The following is a 16,434-nucleotide window of genomic DNA, read 5'->3' on the forward strand; positions in this document are numbered from 1 at the left end:
ACAAATGGAAGTCACAGTTCTAAACTATCGTGTAAGTTTTAGGAAACACATGGTATTTGTATCAGAAAATAAAAGAGAAGCTTGAAACAGACACAAACCACAGATAGAGAGACAAGGTGTAAAAAATTCACAATGCACTTTATTTTACTAATATTTTTATGAGTGTTGCATAAGTGTTCCTTTGTTATTTTCAGCGTAATACTAAGTACTATGGGGGACAGTCACAATGTACTTCTTTTTAAAAGGGTAAAAATTATGTTTTTTAAGATTCATTCATTCTCACTCAATGTGCCCAACATATGCATTATTATTATTATTATTATTATTATTATATTTGTTTGCATTTTACACATGTAATTGAACATTTGCCATACGTTTGTTGCTGATCATGATCTGGAAGCGGGATTCACAAGCATCTCTTTTCTTTCTTTTACATGGAGTCATTTTGATCTGTTTCTTTGAAACCAAAATGCTGATCTTGATTAAAGCTCACAATCATTCACATCCAATAACAGACAATCAACATGTGGAAATTTGTGGATATCAGTTAAGGATTTGGATCTAACAGATTCAGAAAGAAAGCTGCAAATGTGAGACCGTGTTTTTAATCTTAATGCAAAACGTTGGCATTATTGGGTGTTGCCCTGTGCCAAGTGGATACGCCATCAGAGAGCACACAATTGTCTCCAAACATCACACGTGCACACCCACACACTCATGTGCACTTATGTGTGAAGAAATAAACAACAGCTTTAAGAAGCAGCTTCGCATATTGTCAACTACACCTTTGGTGTAGAGATAATTGCTCCAGAAGGAACAGAGGATCTCATCAAATTCTTCTGCCAGTTCAGTATGAAGACGCCAAATAACCCACACTGAGAATTCTAATGTGCGCTTGTGTCCCTCCTCCCCTTATAGTGAAACAAAACCCCCCCTGCAGTCTAAATGTTCAGGCCAACAGTCTGCACATTTCTGTTCCAACTCATCACAGCAGTAGTCGATTCCTTCTCTATTCAAGGTTCTAGTAATCAGCAAAATCATCTGTTGTGGGTTTGAGTGTAGATGAAATCTTGGAGTGTTTACCTCCACAGCATGTGAGGAGGTGAACTGACATTTTCCAGAAGTGACAGCCTTTGAAGGTGAAAGAACATCATGTCTTTTTGCTCTTCATCACGAGCCATTCACTCCTTTCAGAGTTGTGTGGCACTGATTGGTTTTGTCATTGTTGTGTTACTTATAACTCCTCTGCTGTGGAGTGTTGTACCAATCACGACAAAATGCACTTTTACTCTCAAAAGCTTCTCTCACATGTGCAACAGGAACAATGTGATAGTTATTTGTGATGCACATGCAGTGTAATTGTGTTTGCATGTACTTATGGTTACAGATGTGATATACGTTTTGCTGTTGGTTTTGTCCACATTGTTGTTGTTGTGTTTCCACCTTTATTACTGATGGGCACTGACAGGCGGCAACAGCTGGCAACATCCTTGCAGTTAACTGGATATCAGCTTGTGGTTTAATGACATTTTTTTGAACATATTCTCAGTAGACCTGCAAAGATCAATAGATTAACTGTCTGATTTCAGCTTCTTAAATGAGTATTTTCTGGTTTCTTCACTCGTCTCTCACAGTAATATTCAATATCTTTGGACTGTGGCCAAAACAAGACATTTGAAGACATTTATGTACATTTGCACATCGAATTCACTCCGTTGCTGTGTGAGCACGATATAGTCTCACACCTCTAACATGCTCTCAATGTGCTTGTGCGCACGCACACAAGCGTACACGGAATCATCGTCGTGGATCCCTCACGCCTGTCTGACCGCATGGCCCTCCCGACAGCGGAATTTTTCAAATCTTGCCAAATTTTTTTTTTTTTTTTTGCCCTTTTTCATCTGGTTTCTGCTTCTTTCACCCAACTTCATGTTCATCACAGTTGAATTCCCAAAAATATTAATATCTCTAGTATCCTTTGAGCCTTTGGAAGGTTTGGAAATGAAAGCCATGGTTTGTAAATGTTTTTAAATAGTCTTATGAAATTGTTATGAAATTGTTTGTAATGTTCTGAATTGTTGTGATCTGTACTGCTGTCAGGACTCCCTTGAAAAAGAGATTGGAACTTTCTCAATGTAACTTTCCTGGTTAAATAAAGGTTAAATAAAAAATAAAAAATAAGAAAGAGACAATGCTATGTGCAAAATTTCAGCCATTTTTTTTTTCTTTTAACATTTATTTTTTAAACATTTATTGAACTAGGTTAGTCCCATTGAGATTTCTTTTGAAAGGGAGATCTGGCCAGTCATAAAGTTTCCAATTCAGCTAACTTAGATGTCTTTAAATGTGGGAGGAAACTGTAGCACCCGGAGAAAACCCACACAAACACGGGGAGAACATGCAAACTCCACACAGAAAGGCCACAGGTGGGAATCGATCCCATGACCTTCTTGTTGTGAGACAACAATGCTAACCACTAAGCCACCTTGCTGCCCATCATTTAGTTAATTTATGGCTATGGTTTACTGATAATTTAACTAAATGATTATTAACAAATCTGAAAATAATCAATAGATAAAAAATAGATTCATTGAAAAATAATCAGTAGAATAATCCATTACAAAAATCTTCATTAGGTGCAGCCCTAATCTTCACCTTGTTGTGATTTGTAATTACCTGTCACATACAACTTGTGTTTATGTCATAGGTTAAAGTTCTCCGTCACCATGATGGATTTCTGTAATTTGGAAAATTTAACCACACATACGCATGCGATGTCATGCGTGTTTTGGGGCCAAAATATGATGCTTTCAATGTCCAAGCAACATCCCATTCAGTGCTAACCAAAGCAGCAGCAATGTCAGCACGGAGGAAGGGACTGTGTGAATTTTCACGCCTCTCTGCTGTTTACTGCTTGTCATCAGCCACGGTCCTTCTCCTCCCTGTCTTCATGGGAACATTGGCTGACTTTCCCCAAGTAGAGCAGGGTGTGGCTTTGCTTTGAACCAATGAAGCAGTGCGTTGATGGTTCGTTTATCTTAATTTTTCCCTGCTAACAGGGGCCCCGGGCGGCATCGCGGGGGGGTGGCGACACGACCATGCGGAAAAAAAACGGTCAAAAAACGTTACAGCAGAGCGGCGCCCCCAACTTCCCGTCCCATGGCGGCTTTCCTCTCACTCATTCCCGCAGCTTCACAGGGCTATAAACAGTAGCGAAGCAAAGACTGCAGTGAAACGAGACGAGTCATTGGATAAATGCTGGGCTTTGTCCCGCCCATCGGACGCTCAGCGTGTCTGGGGGTCTATGGGGCAGTGGGCTGGCCTCAGCCGGCCTGGACGCTCAGCTTCTGCATGATGATTGGATGATCTGTCTGAATCCCTTTTGATTGACAGCGAAATGAGCGAATCAGCGATCTTTTTATGTAAACATCCGTGGGAGCATTTTCATTCTTTTCTGAGTTGAACCGGAGACTTTCGTAATCCTCTTAGCGGCATTTTCTTTGTTAAAAACGACTAGCGACAAATCGAGCTTCTATTTCTGGTGGGTTTTTTTTTGTAGCTGCTTGTGTTTGGAGACTGACTTCTATCGCAGTTTCTGTCCCTACCGAGCAGCGGGTGCTGCTGGACCGGATTTTGGCGAAGCCATTTGATAGTCTTCCTTACGAAGAAGCCATGGCTGCTGTCATGGCTTCAGCTCTCAATGGTTTGCAGGCCAAAGTTAAAGCAATAGCCCCCAGTGCAATGTTTGTGCATTGCTATGCACACAGACTGAATCTGGTTCTGTCTCAGGGGGCTAAATGCTTATCTGAGTACAGAATATTTTTTGCATCACTCTGGGTTTGCCACATTTTTCTCAAAATCCACAAAGAGGATGTCTTTTCTTGAGTCTGCAGGCTGCTCAAGGTTGCCCAGAAATGCTCCTACTCAATGGAATTTCACATCACGGATAGTGAGCACTGTGGCAAACAATTATGATGCCTCCTGCAAACATTTGAGATGATCATTGCAGATAAGTCCATGGATGATGACACATTAGACTGTGCCCATTTCTTTGTGTTTGTTATTGCAGTAGTCATTAAAACTGGAAATTTGTTCTTGTGAGTTCATTTGTGGGATTGTGGGTGTTCAGGACGAAGTTAGTGTTTTCATGGGTGGTGGGGCGGAGGTGGTGGCCACGTTAGTGTGCGCGGGGGGGAGTGCACGCAGGGGGTTTCGCCCGGGGAGTAAATCACTCTAGGACAACCACTGCCTGCTAAAACCCTAAAGAGCATATGTCTGTGAGTAATATTTACCTTTTTTTATGTTAAACCGACCTGTTATGGTCTTCTGAAACAGATGTATTTTATAACTTAAAAACGGGGCCGATGCTAACGTGTTAGCATGTCTATGGCATTTTCAATGTTAAAGTTAGAATTAAGCTGTTAGCATCTCAGCACGTTTGTGAGCATTTGTTTTTTGTATAATAATTAATGGCTCAGCATTTGTTGTCGTAAAAGAGTCAAATGTATTACGAATTGTAATATTTTTGAATTTATTTTTATTTATATATTAATAATAATAATAGCAACACCAACAGTAATAGTAATAATAACTAGTAATGCTACAATACAATTTTAGAGAAACAGACAAAAAGAACATGATAAAACAAAACAACAGAAAAGATAAAACCAAGTAACAATGAACATAAATAAATATAGAAATAAATATAGAAATAAATGTTTCCTGTGAACACCTGGTGACTCTTACACCTCCACTTCATCCCTGTTTTATTTGTTTCAGTCAAACCACATCTAAGGTGTGTTTTTACACAAGAAAATATTAAATGCAGTAAACTGCACATTTGTGTCTTTTTCATGAAAATATCTTGTTAAAGATAACATATTACACTTTAGTCAGGACTTTAAAACTTTAGGACTTTAAAATACTTTTGTGGACTCTTGCTGTAATATGTTGTCAGTGGTTGAGACAGTTGCTGTAGGCATCTAAAAGTGCTCATAAACGATTGAAACCCGATGGCAATCTCTTTGTGGTGTGTCGGTGATGTATGTATGTGCAAAATAAAACAAAACACTACTCCAGGTCTGTTTTTGACAAATATAATATAACTTTGTTACAAGGTCAAAAGTTGATGTTGCGTGATAAAGGCCTTTTAATAATAGCTCACTTAAAGAAATAATGGCAAAACTCACATGTAAGTAAAAAAACAAAACCAAAACAAAACAAAAAAACGCTCAAAAAATAATTGACCGAATAATCGTTATTTGGTTTTACGAGTGAGAGCATTTTACCGATTAAATATGAATAAGTTTTGAGTTTCTCAGTGCGCATGCGTTTTCAAGACGGGTGAAAGTGTTACTTTGTGCACAGCAGAACAACATTGTCAATTACTTTAGGCACTAATTTTGTATTTTGACTGTACAGCCAGCAACACAGCACCCTTTTGGCGCATTTACCAGATTGGAACTGATCAAAATACTACAGAAGACAGAGTTTCAGAGGGCTTCATACCCATTAAAATTCACCAGAGTACACAAAATTTGAATTGCTCTTTTAAAAATGTTCTCTGGGGAGCACCCCCAGACCCCCCAGAATCAAGACTATACCCCCCCCACCCTTTTATGTACCTTTATGTTCAGGTTTTGCATTGTTTTATCCTCTCTCTCTCTCTCTCTCTCTCTCTCTCTCTCTCTCTCTCTCTCTCTCTCTCTCTCTCTCTCTCTCTCTCCTTAGAGGCTATTTAGAATAGATTTGTATACTATATAATGTGATTACTGTATTTAGTGTGGAAAAAAGAGTGTGTGCCCCCACTATGCCACATTTTAGGGAATTACTGGCATTAATTTTTGCCAGGAAAAAAATTTCAGTCAGATGAAAATTTATTGCTTTAACCAATGGTTTATGTAGCCAAAACATCCACATGCTTTTTGTCACGTGTGAGATGGCTGGAAGAGGAGGATCAACTAGCTTGAAATCATAAATGACAAGTCTATATTACTTAAAATAGGACACAATGCTTTTTTTTTTGTGCTGAGCAGCCTCCTCATCCTCTCTTGCAAGCTACACTCAACAAAAATATAAACGCAACACTTTTGGCTTTGCTCCCATTTTGTATGAGATGAACTCAAAGATCTAAAACTTTTTCCACATACACAATATCACCATTTCCCTCAAATATTGTTCACAAACCAGTTTAAATCTGTGATAGTGAGCACTTCTCCTTTGCTGAGATAATCCATCCCACCTCACAGGTGTGCCATATCAAGATGCTGATTAGACACCATGATTAGTGCACAGGTGTGCCTTAGACTGCCCACAATGAAAGGCCACTCTGAAAGGTGCAGTTTTATCACACAGCACAATGCCACAGATGTCGCAAGATTTGAGGGAGCGTGCAATTGGCATGCTGACAGCAGGAATGTCAACCAGAGCTGTTGCTCGTGTATTGAATGTTCATTTCTCTACCATAAGCCGTCTCCAAAGGCGTTTCAGAGAATTTGGCAGTACATCCAACCAGCCTCACAACTGCAGACCATGTGTAACCACACCAGCCCAGGACCTCCACATCCAGCATGTTCACCTCCAAGATCGTCTGAGACCAGCCACTCGGACAGCTGCTGGAACAATCGGTTTGCATAACCAAAGAATTTCTGCACAAACTGTCAGAAACCATCTCAGGGAAGCTCATCTGCATGCTCGTCGTCCTCATCGGGGTCTCGACCTGACTCCAGTTCGTCGTCGTAACCGACTTGAGTGGGCAAATGCTCACATTTGCTGGCGTTTGGCACGTTGGAGAGGTGTTCTCTTCACGGATGATGCGAAGGAGATGTGTTGCACTGCATGAGGCAAATGGTGGTCCCACCAGATACTGACTGGTATCCCCCCCCAGTAAAACAAAACTGCACCTTTCAGAGTGGCCTTTTATTGTGGGCAGTCTAAGGCACACCTGTGCACTAATCATGGTGTCTAATCAGCATCTTCGTATGGCACACCTGTGAGGTGGGATGGATTATCTCAGCAAAGGAGAAGTGCTCACTATCACAGATTTCGACTGGTTTGTGAACAATATTTGAGGGAAATGGTGATATTGTGTATGTGGAAAAAGTTTTAGATCTTTGAGTTCATCTCATACAAAATGGGAGCAAAACCAAAAGTGTTGTGTTTATATTTTTGTTGAGTATACTTGAAAGTCATTATTATTCTTGGCCAGCTGTGAGGTCAGAAGTGGATGTAGAAATGCCCTCCATTAGTTTATTTCAGTTTCCTTTTAATTCCTTGGGCCAGTGATACTTGAACAAAAATAGGTTGTTTTTTGTTTTTTGTTCCCCCCCTTAAATGAGTTCCAATTTTGACTGGGTTTTACCAAAAGAACCACTCACTTTACTTACCGGAATGTTGATTCTTTTGCTGAGGATAACTTGAACATAATTTAATGGATTTTCATAAAATTTGACAAGAACAACCCAAATAAGTCTGTTTTGAATGAGTTCAAATTTGAGCATGATTGTTAATCATGCTCAATCAACTCTGTTCACTTTACTGAACAGAGTTGATTATTAGAATTGATTGATCCTTGGCAGCTGTAGTGTTTTTTTTTTTTTTTGCAGCATCAGCTGCCTCTTTCTCATATCCCAATAACCAATCAGCCACACTTCATTTACATCAATATGTGGTCTACATAACGTACATTTGAGCTTTAAATTTTAAAAGCAGGACTTTCTCTCTCTGTCATATATATATATATATATATATATATATATATATATATATATATATATATATATATATATATATATATATATATATATATATATATATATATATATATATATATAGTACATTTAGTTCATGAGTGTATGTATTATGTTCACGGTAGAAAGCAGTTTGTTTTCATGTTCACTGTCCCGGTAGTAAACTGTTTCATGCGCTTCACTCTTGGACCCAATTTCAGGTTTGAATTCACCCATTTTCATATCAAACAGCTCACCAACACATCGCTTCCCTCTCTTCTCATTTGTCCTATCCTGCCATCTTTCTCTTCTTTTCATTCTCTCTTGTGTTCCATTGCTCCTCTTTTTCCTCAGTGTCTTTTCCTCTTTCATCCTATCCCCTTCGTTTCTCTTTCGGCTTCAGTCCTGTTGTACTCAATGTTATTTTCTCGCGCTCTCTCTTTTCTCTTTTTATCCTCTGACTCTCTCTCCTGTCTTCCTCTCTCTCATCTTGGAGACAGTGGTGCGCATGCAGCCTCACATCTATGCTGCTGCCTTTCGGGCTGCTCCGTTTATGCGCTCTGCGCAGCTTTCCTCTCCTCTCTCTTCTGCGCTATACTGCACTGCACTGCACTGCTATACTCTTCACATCTCCACCTCTCCTTCTCTTTTCTCTGCTCTATCTTTATCTACCTGCATCCTTCTATCACTTGCTGCACTTTTCTTCCTTGTGCACAATTGCTGCGCTTTGCTGTGTTGCATGGGAGAATACTGTGCACTCTGGGGTTTTTGCTTGTACCAGAGCCAAGCACACTTGGGCTGCTTGTGGAAACGGAACCAGATGCTCTTGGTGCTCCAGGTTTGCTGTGGACCCTGTGGATCTGTGTGGACCAGAGAAGGGGAGAATGCACGAAGGGTGGTGAGAAGGTGTTGAGGAGCGACTCGTGAGAACTTAACGTGCTTGTGGAAGTAAGGACATCACGGAGGTGGCAGCAGCGATTGATGGTTGTCCATCTAGGGTCATGCCCTGGAGCTTGTGTGGTTTTTGGCACTTGGAGCTGGAGACCTTCTCCCCATTTTGCCCTTCTAGTGGGGCAGCTTTGACCGTGGTGCTGGAAAAAGCTGCCAGGCACCAGCGGCTACACCGTGAAGATTGGGCACCATGAACCAGCTGGATGCACCTCGGCCACTCAACTGGACCATCAGGAAACTGTGCCACGCAGCCTTCCTACCATCTGTACGCCTGCTCAAGGTAGAAACACAGGGGAGGGAGAGCTGGAATAAATTTCAAAAACACACCCTGGGGAGATATACAGTAAAGTAAAATCTGTCAGGCTATTCTGCTACTTTCCACAAAAATAAATAAGAAAATGAAAGCGGGGTGAGGTTCAAACCAATCCAAAAAGATAGCCGGAGAAGGATTTACTTTACCTCTTTACTTGTTACGTATTGTTGTAAGAACCAGTGTAAGGGATGGAAGAAAGAATACAGTAAAGACAAAAGTCAGGTAAACTGTTCACCTACAGAACACTCAGAGGGAAACAAGAACATTCGGAAGTGTTGTGATGTGCACAAAGTAGAGGATAAAAATGGAGACACAAGAAAGAGGGGGCTTGACGTTAGAGTGATGCACTTAGGGAGCCAGAGCTGGAAATGGAAAAAAAAAAAGAGGGTGACAGTGTAGTGTGTGTGTGGGGGGGGGGGGGGGGGGGGGGGGGGGCAATGGGAGGAAAGGATACAAAAGCAGAGGAGAGGATGAGAGACAACAAGCGACAGAGGGTGAAAGTAGATTATATGAGTCTGGCTTTGCAAAACAATAAGAGGATGGTACAAAGGGTCAAGGTGAAAGTGTGAAAAGAAGAGGAAAGAATCATGGGGTGGGGAGGGCAGATGGCGAATCAAAGAGGCAGAATATGAAGGAAGAGGGGATTAATAAAGATGGGCGAGCAGATGATGTGCAGCATCAAATCCCAGTCGGCAGGTGTTCCAATAAATATCTGTGTTGCGTGGTGCACCTCCATGTGAAGCCAAATGTCTCCATATTGTTTGTTTGGGAGAGCTGGCCTGGTTTTTATAGAAACCATACCTTATTCATATGTCTGCACACCCAGAGTAAAGCCAGAATGCTTCTTTAAAGCTTGTTTAAAGACATTTTTGAGGATATAACATGTTTGTTCATCTGTTTGCTAAAAAGAAGCCAGCCAGGACGAGGTCTGTTGTTGGAGGTCTTGCGTGCTGCGTTCCTCAATCGGCTTTGATCTGGTTGTATCAAAGTGTCTCGCACAAAATGCAGTGCTGTGATGTTGATCGGAGCAGCCAGTGTGCTTGCACTTGTGTAAATTTGCATTTGTATAGACCGGCGGTTAAATGAATAACGGTAATCTTTGATAGAATGTGCATATGGGGGGAGCTCAACGTCTGTGTGTGCTTGCAGATGTGCCTAAACTAGATTTACTGACAAGCTGTATTTGGGAATTTAGAGGAGGATGAAGTCCTGTTTGTATATCTATTCAGTAGATGTTATAATCAATAACACATAACTTCAGGTCATTCTGTCTTTAAAAATGGACTTTCTAAATTGCACTTTGTGGTAATTTTCCTCTCAAAAACAAAAATCTACCGGTAAAGTTGTTAAGGAAAACAATAATCCAACAATATGTAACTCAAATTAGAAAAAAAAAAAAACAGAACAGTCAATAGACACTTTTGGCTTTTGAACGAGTACACTGAAACAGGTTTACTTGAATATCAGTCTGACAGCTGTGTATCACTATTTGAGTAGGATTTGTTTGTAGATTACATCATCACTACAGTGTTGTCTGTGCTGTTTACCAGACTTTAACCTATGCCACTGCCTCTCCAATTGATTTCCATCCTGTGATTGAAACTGTTTGCATCAGTACTGAATGTCATATTCCAAAATGTTTGTTGTTAGCTCTGCCGCACTTTCTGAATTAAAGTAACTCTGCTTTCATTTGTTGTCCGTGTCTCCAACAAGTGTCCAATACAGTGGGCCCAATCGACAAACAATCTTCCAACATGTGCCATTTCTGTTTCTACCCAGCACAGTTTTTACACTCTGTGCCCTCATTCTCGAAGTCACAATACCATTTAACCACTTAAACAAAAGTGGGCGTGTTGGTCTACAAATGAGGCATTGACTGGGACAGAACATGTTATCGTCCATCATCGTTGATGCCTCAAATGAGCGCAATCTAAGTCTGAACTCCAGTGTATTTATTCAATCCAGCAGTCACATGCACTTTTCATAAATGCATAGAACATTCATCCATCCATTTTCTAAAACCTGCCTATTCCAGTTAAGGGTGACGGAATTCTGGAGCCTAACCTAGTGATTATTGGGTGAGAGGCAGGGTACACCCTAGACAAGCTGCCACTCTATCAAAGGGCACTCATAGGACAGTGATTTTGAATTGAACACAAAAGTTAACAATGAAATAACAGTAGTAACTAAAAAACAAAACAAAAAACAAGACCCAAGTAAACTCTGGTTGGACCATATTTTATCACAGCTTTTCACCTCCCCATGGCTGGAGACGTGTTGTGTGGCCTGAAACCTCCTGACTTATTCTTCTGCATTTTTACGCTGCAGTTTCTGGAGCTGTATGCACAACCTGCTCTCACCTCAAGTTGGTGATACCATCACAAAATGTGTTACATTTACATTTTCATGACAATGTCAGCAAATTATTTTGTGATGGTATCACCAATTTGGGGTGATATGGAGGTGTTAGGTTTAGGCTTAGGACAAGATTTAGATTTAAAAACAGTGACCGAAACAGTCAGGAAAATGTGACACATTTCATGACAGTATCATGAAAAAACAAAAACATGAGACTGGGCTGTGCATGCATCACTGCCCCTAGTGGTGGACTATAAAGGCAAGCAGACATGCAACTGTATGTGCTGGTCCTTATGGCGCTGATGATGTAATAACCAGTCTGTAGATGCCTAGTGAAAGATAAGTCAGATCTTGTCAAAGTTATCAGTGTAATGTCAGATGTAGCAGGACAAAACCCTGATTTGTGAAGGAGAAAACAGCATTTGCTGTCTGGTGTCTCCTGCAGGTCCACAACTGGCTGTCAGTGCTTGATTAACACAATAAACCTGTTGTTACTGTTGGACATTTTTGCAATGAGAAGCAATTTTCCCTGTGTCCTTCTGACTTACTACTCTCCAGCTGTATATTTTTGAGTGTGTGTAAGTGTGAATATAATTTATAGGGTGTCAGGGACATTTTCTGCCTTGAGAGTGGATGAAAATTTGCCTGACAGGCTGTGTATTTGTTTGTGCGTAGGCATGCACTTTTGTCAGTGATTGTGATTTTTTTTTTATCCACTGACCATAACTGGCCCGCCCTATATGCCCCAGTCCTAGTGGTGGTGGGGTGTTGGGGGGTGGGCGTAGGTAGGTTTTTATCTTTGATTCATTCATTGCAAGTATTTGATGAAGATATTGTTACTTAGAGTTGCCGTTCTCACCACACACACATCATGTGCTGTGCATACAGCACCACAATAGCCTAATGATTGATCATCATTATCATAATAATTAGGGTTGCACGATTAATCACGTCGCAGCCGAGCCTGTGTGATTAGATGCTTTCAGGAAACTTTCAGGAAAAATGATAAAGAGCTTTTGGGGATGTTGTTTCCTGTGTGAATGACGGTACAGCTCCTTATTTTTTGTTAAACTGCACACAAGTACGTGTGTTACGGTTGAAGTAAGAAGCAATAAAGTTGTGAAACACCAATTGACTTTCGGAAGTTCAGGAAGTGCAAATGCATTTCATTGGAGAGCATCCCTAGATTCAACTGTTGTCGCCTACAGAACTGGTGATGCTCTTTAATTACGTCTGTAGCCTTGTGTGAACCCAAACTCACAATGAATCAAGCCTGCACTGACACTAGTGTTGAGCAAGTAATTAAAATCATTACAGGAGCATGATATTGACCTTTAAAGTGGAAAAGCAATTGGTCAAGTGCCACTTCACGGAAGAGTAACGTCGCTATTAGACATAGAGGTGAAAGACAAGAAAGGCAGGTTTAATCGGGTCCACTAGCACCTGCTGGTCTGTCTAATTAGAAAATTGTTCAAAAACAGCACTATATGAAGTTCATTATCCTCATAAAAACCTGTCCCCCGTTGTTACGGCTTTTCGGGAACTGTAGAATTCAGCAAATGAAAAGCCTTTGTTTTATACCACAGAACATATGCTGCTGTCTGGATCACTGAAACATTTTGCAAAGAGATGTTAAAATGAAATGTCTGTTTTGTTTTGAATTACTAATGTGTGATTTTGATTCTTTGGCTTCTGTGAGGTAATGTTCAGGACTACCAACAATGCTCTAATCCATTTCTTTTCTTCTACAGTAGTAATTTGATGTTGATCAAGGTTTGAGTGTTTTCATCACATGGTGGATTTATGGCTTTCTTGTGGTTGTATATTTGTGCTTTGTTAGTCTGTAACTGTTTTGTGCCATTTAAAATGGTTTAATCTAATTGAGGTTTTATTGGTAAAATAAGGGATTATTTTAGGTTCGAGTCCAGTGATATCTTGGGAAGGTGTGAGATGATGACAGCCAACCATACTCATTAAGGTCCAACAGCTTGTTGGACTTTATTCCTCTACGTATATCAACTGCACACGTGATTTCACTAATGAGTTCCTCCCCTGAACTGGTGCACAACATTGAAGTTATCTGATGCACTGAGTGTTTCTTTCTCTTTTTGCTCTGTATGCACCACTCTGCATTTAATCATTAGTGATTGATCTCTGCTCCCCTCCACAGCATGTCTTTTTCCTGGTTCTCTCCCTCAGCCCCAACCAGTCCCAGCAGAAGACTGCCCCTCCCTGAGCCTGGTTCTGCTGGAGGTTTCTTCCTGTTAAAAGGGAGTTTTTCCTTCCCACTGTCGCCAAGTGCTTGCTCACAGGGGGTCGTTTTGACCGTTGGGGTTTTTACGTAATTATTGTATGGCCTTCCTTTACAATATAAAGCGCCTTGGGGCAACTGTTTGTTGTGATTTGGCGCTATATAAATAAAATTGATTGATTGATTGATCTTTAAGGTTACTGGATGCCTGCATGGCATGTGTAACACACACAGCCTGCATGGTGACTGGACTCTTGTCAGTTGTTGTTGTGTTGTGTTTTTGTATTGTAAACTTTTTTCTTAGCATGGCCCAAGCAGAGGGTCACCCCCTTTGAGTCTAGTCTGCTTGAGGTTTCTTCTTCAATATAATCAGATGGAGTTTATCCTTACCACTGTTGCCTGTGTGCTTGCTGTAGGGGTTGGCAAGGTTCAACCTTAATTGTGTGAAGCGCCTTGAGGCAGCTTCGTTGTGATTTGGCGATATATAAATGAAATAAATTGAATTCAAACTGTGACTGCCTGGAGCAAAAAACTGTAAACTGATGCTTTTTTGTGGAACATGGTTTCCCATCTAAGATACAAGAATACTCCTTCTTTTTCTTCTACTACTGCTACTAGTACTACTACTAGACCACCCCTCTCACCCTGTTCTCTGCGTCTACATGGGTCACACCAGGGGTGGGAAACTTGTTCCAAAAAGGACCAAGAGAGTGCAGGTTTTCTTTGGAGCCACTGCTTCTACCAGATGATTTCAGTGATTAACTGATTCCATCTGCTCAAAGTGATAATCAGTGAAATCACCTGGTGGAGTCAGTGGCTGCAAAGAAAACCTGCACCCTCTTGGCCCTTTCTGGAACAAGTTGCCCACCCCTGGGTCACACCAACCTCCAGCATGTCTTCCCTCACCACGACTGTAAACCTCCACTTTGGCCTCCTTCTTCTCCTCCTGCCTGGTGGTTCCATCCTCGGCTTCATTCTCTCACTCTAACCTTCAGTCCTTCTCTGTACATGTCCAGACCATCTCAGTCTCACCTCTTTCACTTTGTTTCCAGTCAGTTCTACCTGTGCTGTCTCGCTTATACTGTATATATATATATATATATATATATATATATATATATATATATATATATATTATATATATATATATATATATATATATATATATATATATTTTTTTTTTTTTTTTTTTTTTTTTTTTTGTGCCTATTCTTGTCCATTACTCTCAAGGAAAATTGGTGCTCTGCCACCTCCAGGTTTGCCTCCTGTCTTTTTTGTTAGCACCACTGTCTCAAAACCATGCACCATCACTGGAATCACTACCTTCTTGTAAACTTACCCTTTCACTCTTGTAGATAATTTGTCATCTACTCCTGGCTTGTGCGCTGAAGTGTCTTTGGGGCAAACACAAGCCCCCAAATTGGCCGTAGTCCTGACATACAGTAAAATCACAAAAAGTACCTGCCTGTCAAAACAGAAAGCTCGCTGACCCACCACAGAATTGCATAAACATACACAGACAAAACAAGTCAAAGTGGTAATAGCAGTATAAGAAGGAGAAGCATAAGTGAGAAACTCAGAATATCACATAATATAAAGCAGCCCTGAGAGAAAACAAAATCAAAAACAAACAAGAAAAAGTCATTTGCTCTCCTGTTTAGCTGATATTACACAGGGAAGTGCAGCAATGCAGCAAACGTGAGAAAAAAGGAGGGGGTGCAGTAAAGTTCCCCCCTCCTCCTCCGTGAGTCCAACCACAGGAGGTTTCTATACATTATCGGCAGCTATAGATGATGTACTAAACCTCTCAGCCCTGCTTTCTTATTAGTTTTTTGTGAGCCAGGTTCTGAAATAATTATGTATTTGCAACACTGACAGCTGCCACTTTTCCAAGTTGAAGCGGGGGATTTTCTGCAGACTCAGTGGGATAAAGTGTGAAACAGGGAAACAATATTGAACACAAAGTTGTAAATTTAATAATGTCTCTTCCTTCAATCTCTCTTGGCAGCTTTAATACTTATTTCATACTCACTTCAATTGTATCAATTTCAGTTGTGTCCCACTTTCCATTTTGGGGTTTTTAAAAGCTGATTTTTTTTCCTAAGTCTGATTCTGTGTTTTGATTGGGCGCTCTCCTATCTCATTTCTGATCATCATATTGCATTAAACTATCTGCTGTTCTATCACATATCTTCATTAAAGGAGTTCTACTTCACTTCTTCTCACTCGCTGAGGAAATCCTCTGCAGTGCGGTGCAATAATTGTATAGAAAATACCGCATGTGCTGCATACAGTGCAAATCCTTTGTCTGCTTCTTGTCATGAAGTCATTCACTTTGTTCCCCTCCTTCCCATCTGTACTTCAGCTCTTTTCTCTCTACTCGTTCTCTCTTTTATCTTCCCTGTCTGCATCTTTTTCAAGCCCCCACCCCTTTAGTCTTGTGGTTCCCTTCATTAGAAAGCCTGGATAAGATCTGTTTTGAAATACCATATCATTAAATGGAAAATGAAAATTCATCTTACATGACAGTCCAACACATTAATCTTCACAAGATCTAATACCAAATATCATGTGCTACACTGGACCAGAGAGAAAAGTGCATCCTGTTGCCTATAGGTTTCACCATGGACAGATACACTGGGCTGCACAAAAATTCCTCTTGAACTAAGAAACTACAAATAAACTTAGATGTTTTTGACTTAGAATGTAACACACACACACACACACACACACACACACACACACACACACACCAAATTGCATGTTTTGGTGTCCAATTCTGAATTTTTGTCCATGATATGCTGCATCTAAGATTTTTTTTTTAATAATATCCT

At 40.5% G+C, this 16,434-nt stretch overlaps 1 protein-coding gene across 7 annotated transcripts in view; it reads left to right on the forward strand.

The window, feature by feature from the left end:
• trpm3 (transient receptor potential cation channel, subfamily M, member 3) overlaps nt 1-16,434 on the forward strand; it is a 746,932-nt gene that overhangs the window by 155,602 nt on the left and 574,896 nt on the right. The window contains exon 1 of one of the 7 annotated variants that reach the window (XM_034170013.1): nt 8,459-8,958. The exons of 4 other annotated variants lie outside the window; for them this stretch is intronic. In XM_034170013.1, the coding sequence (XP_034025904.1) occupies nt 8,869-8,958 (90 nt within the window). In that variant the 5' untranslated portion in view covers nt 8,459-8,868. Of the gene's footprint in view, nt 1-8,458; nt 8,959-16,434 lie in introns of those variants that run through there. 2 more of the 7 variants (XM_034170009.1, XM_034170012.1) reach the window with 2 other exon arrangements.

Source organism: Thalassophryne amazonica, chromosome 5 (genome assembly GCF_902500255.1).
Source record: "Thalassophryne amazonica chromosome 5, fThaAma1.1, whole genome shotgun sequence".
NCBI lineage: Eukaryota > Metazoa > Chordata > Actinopteri > Batrachoidiformes > Batrachoididae > Thalassophryne > Thalassophryne amazonica.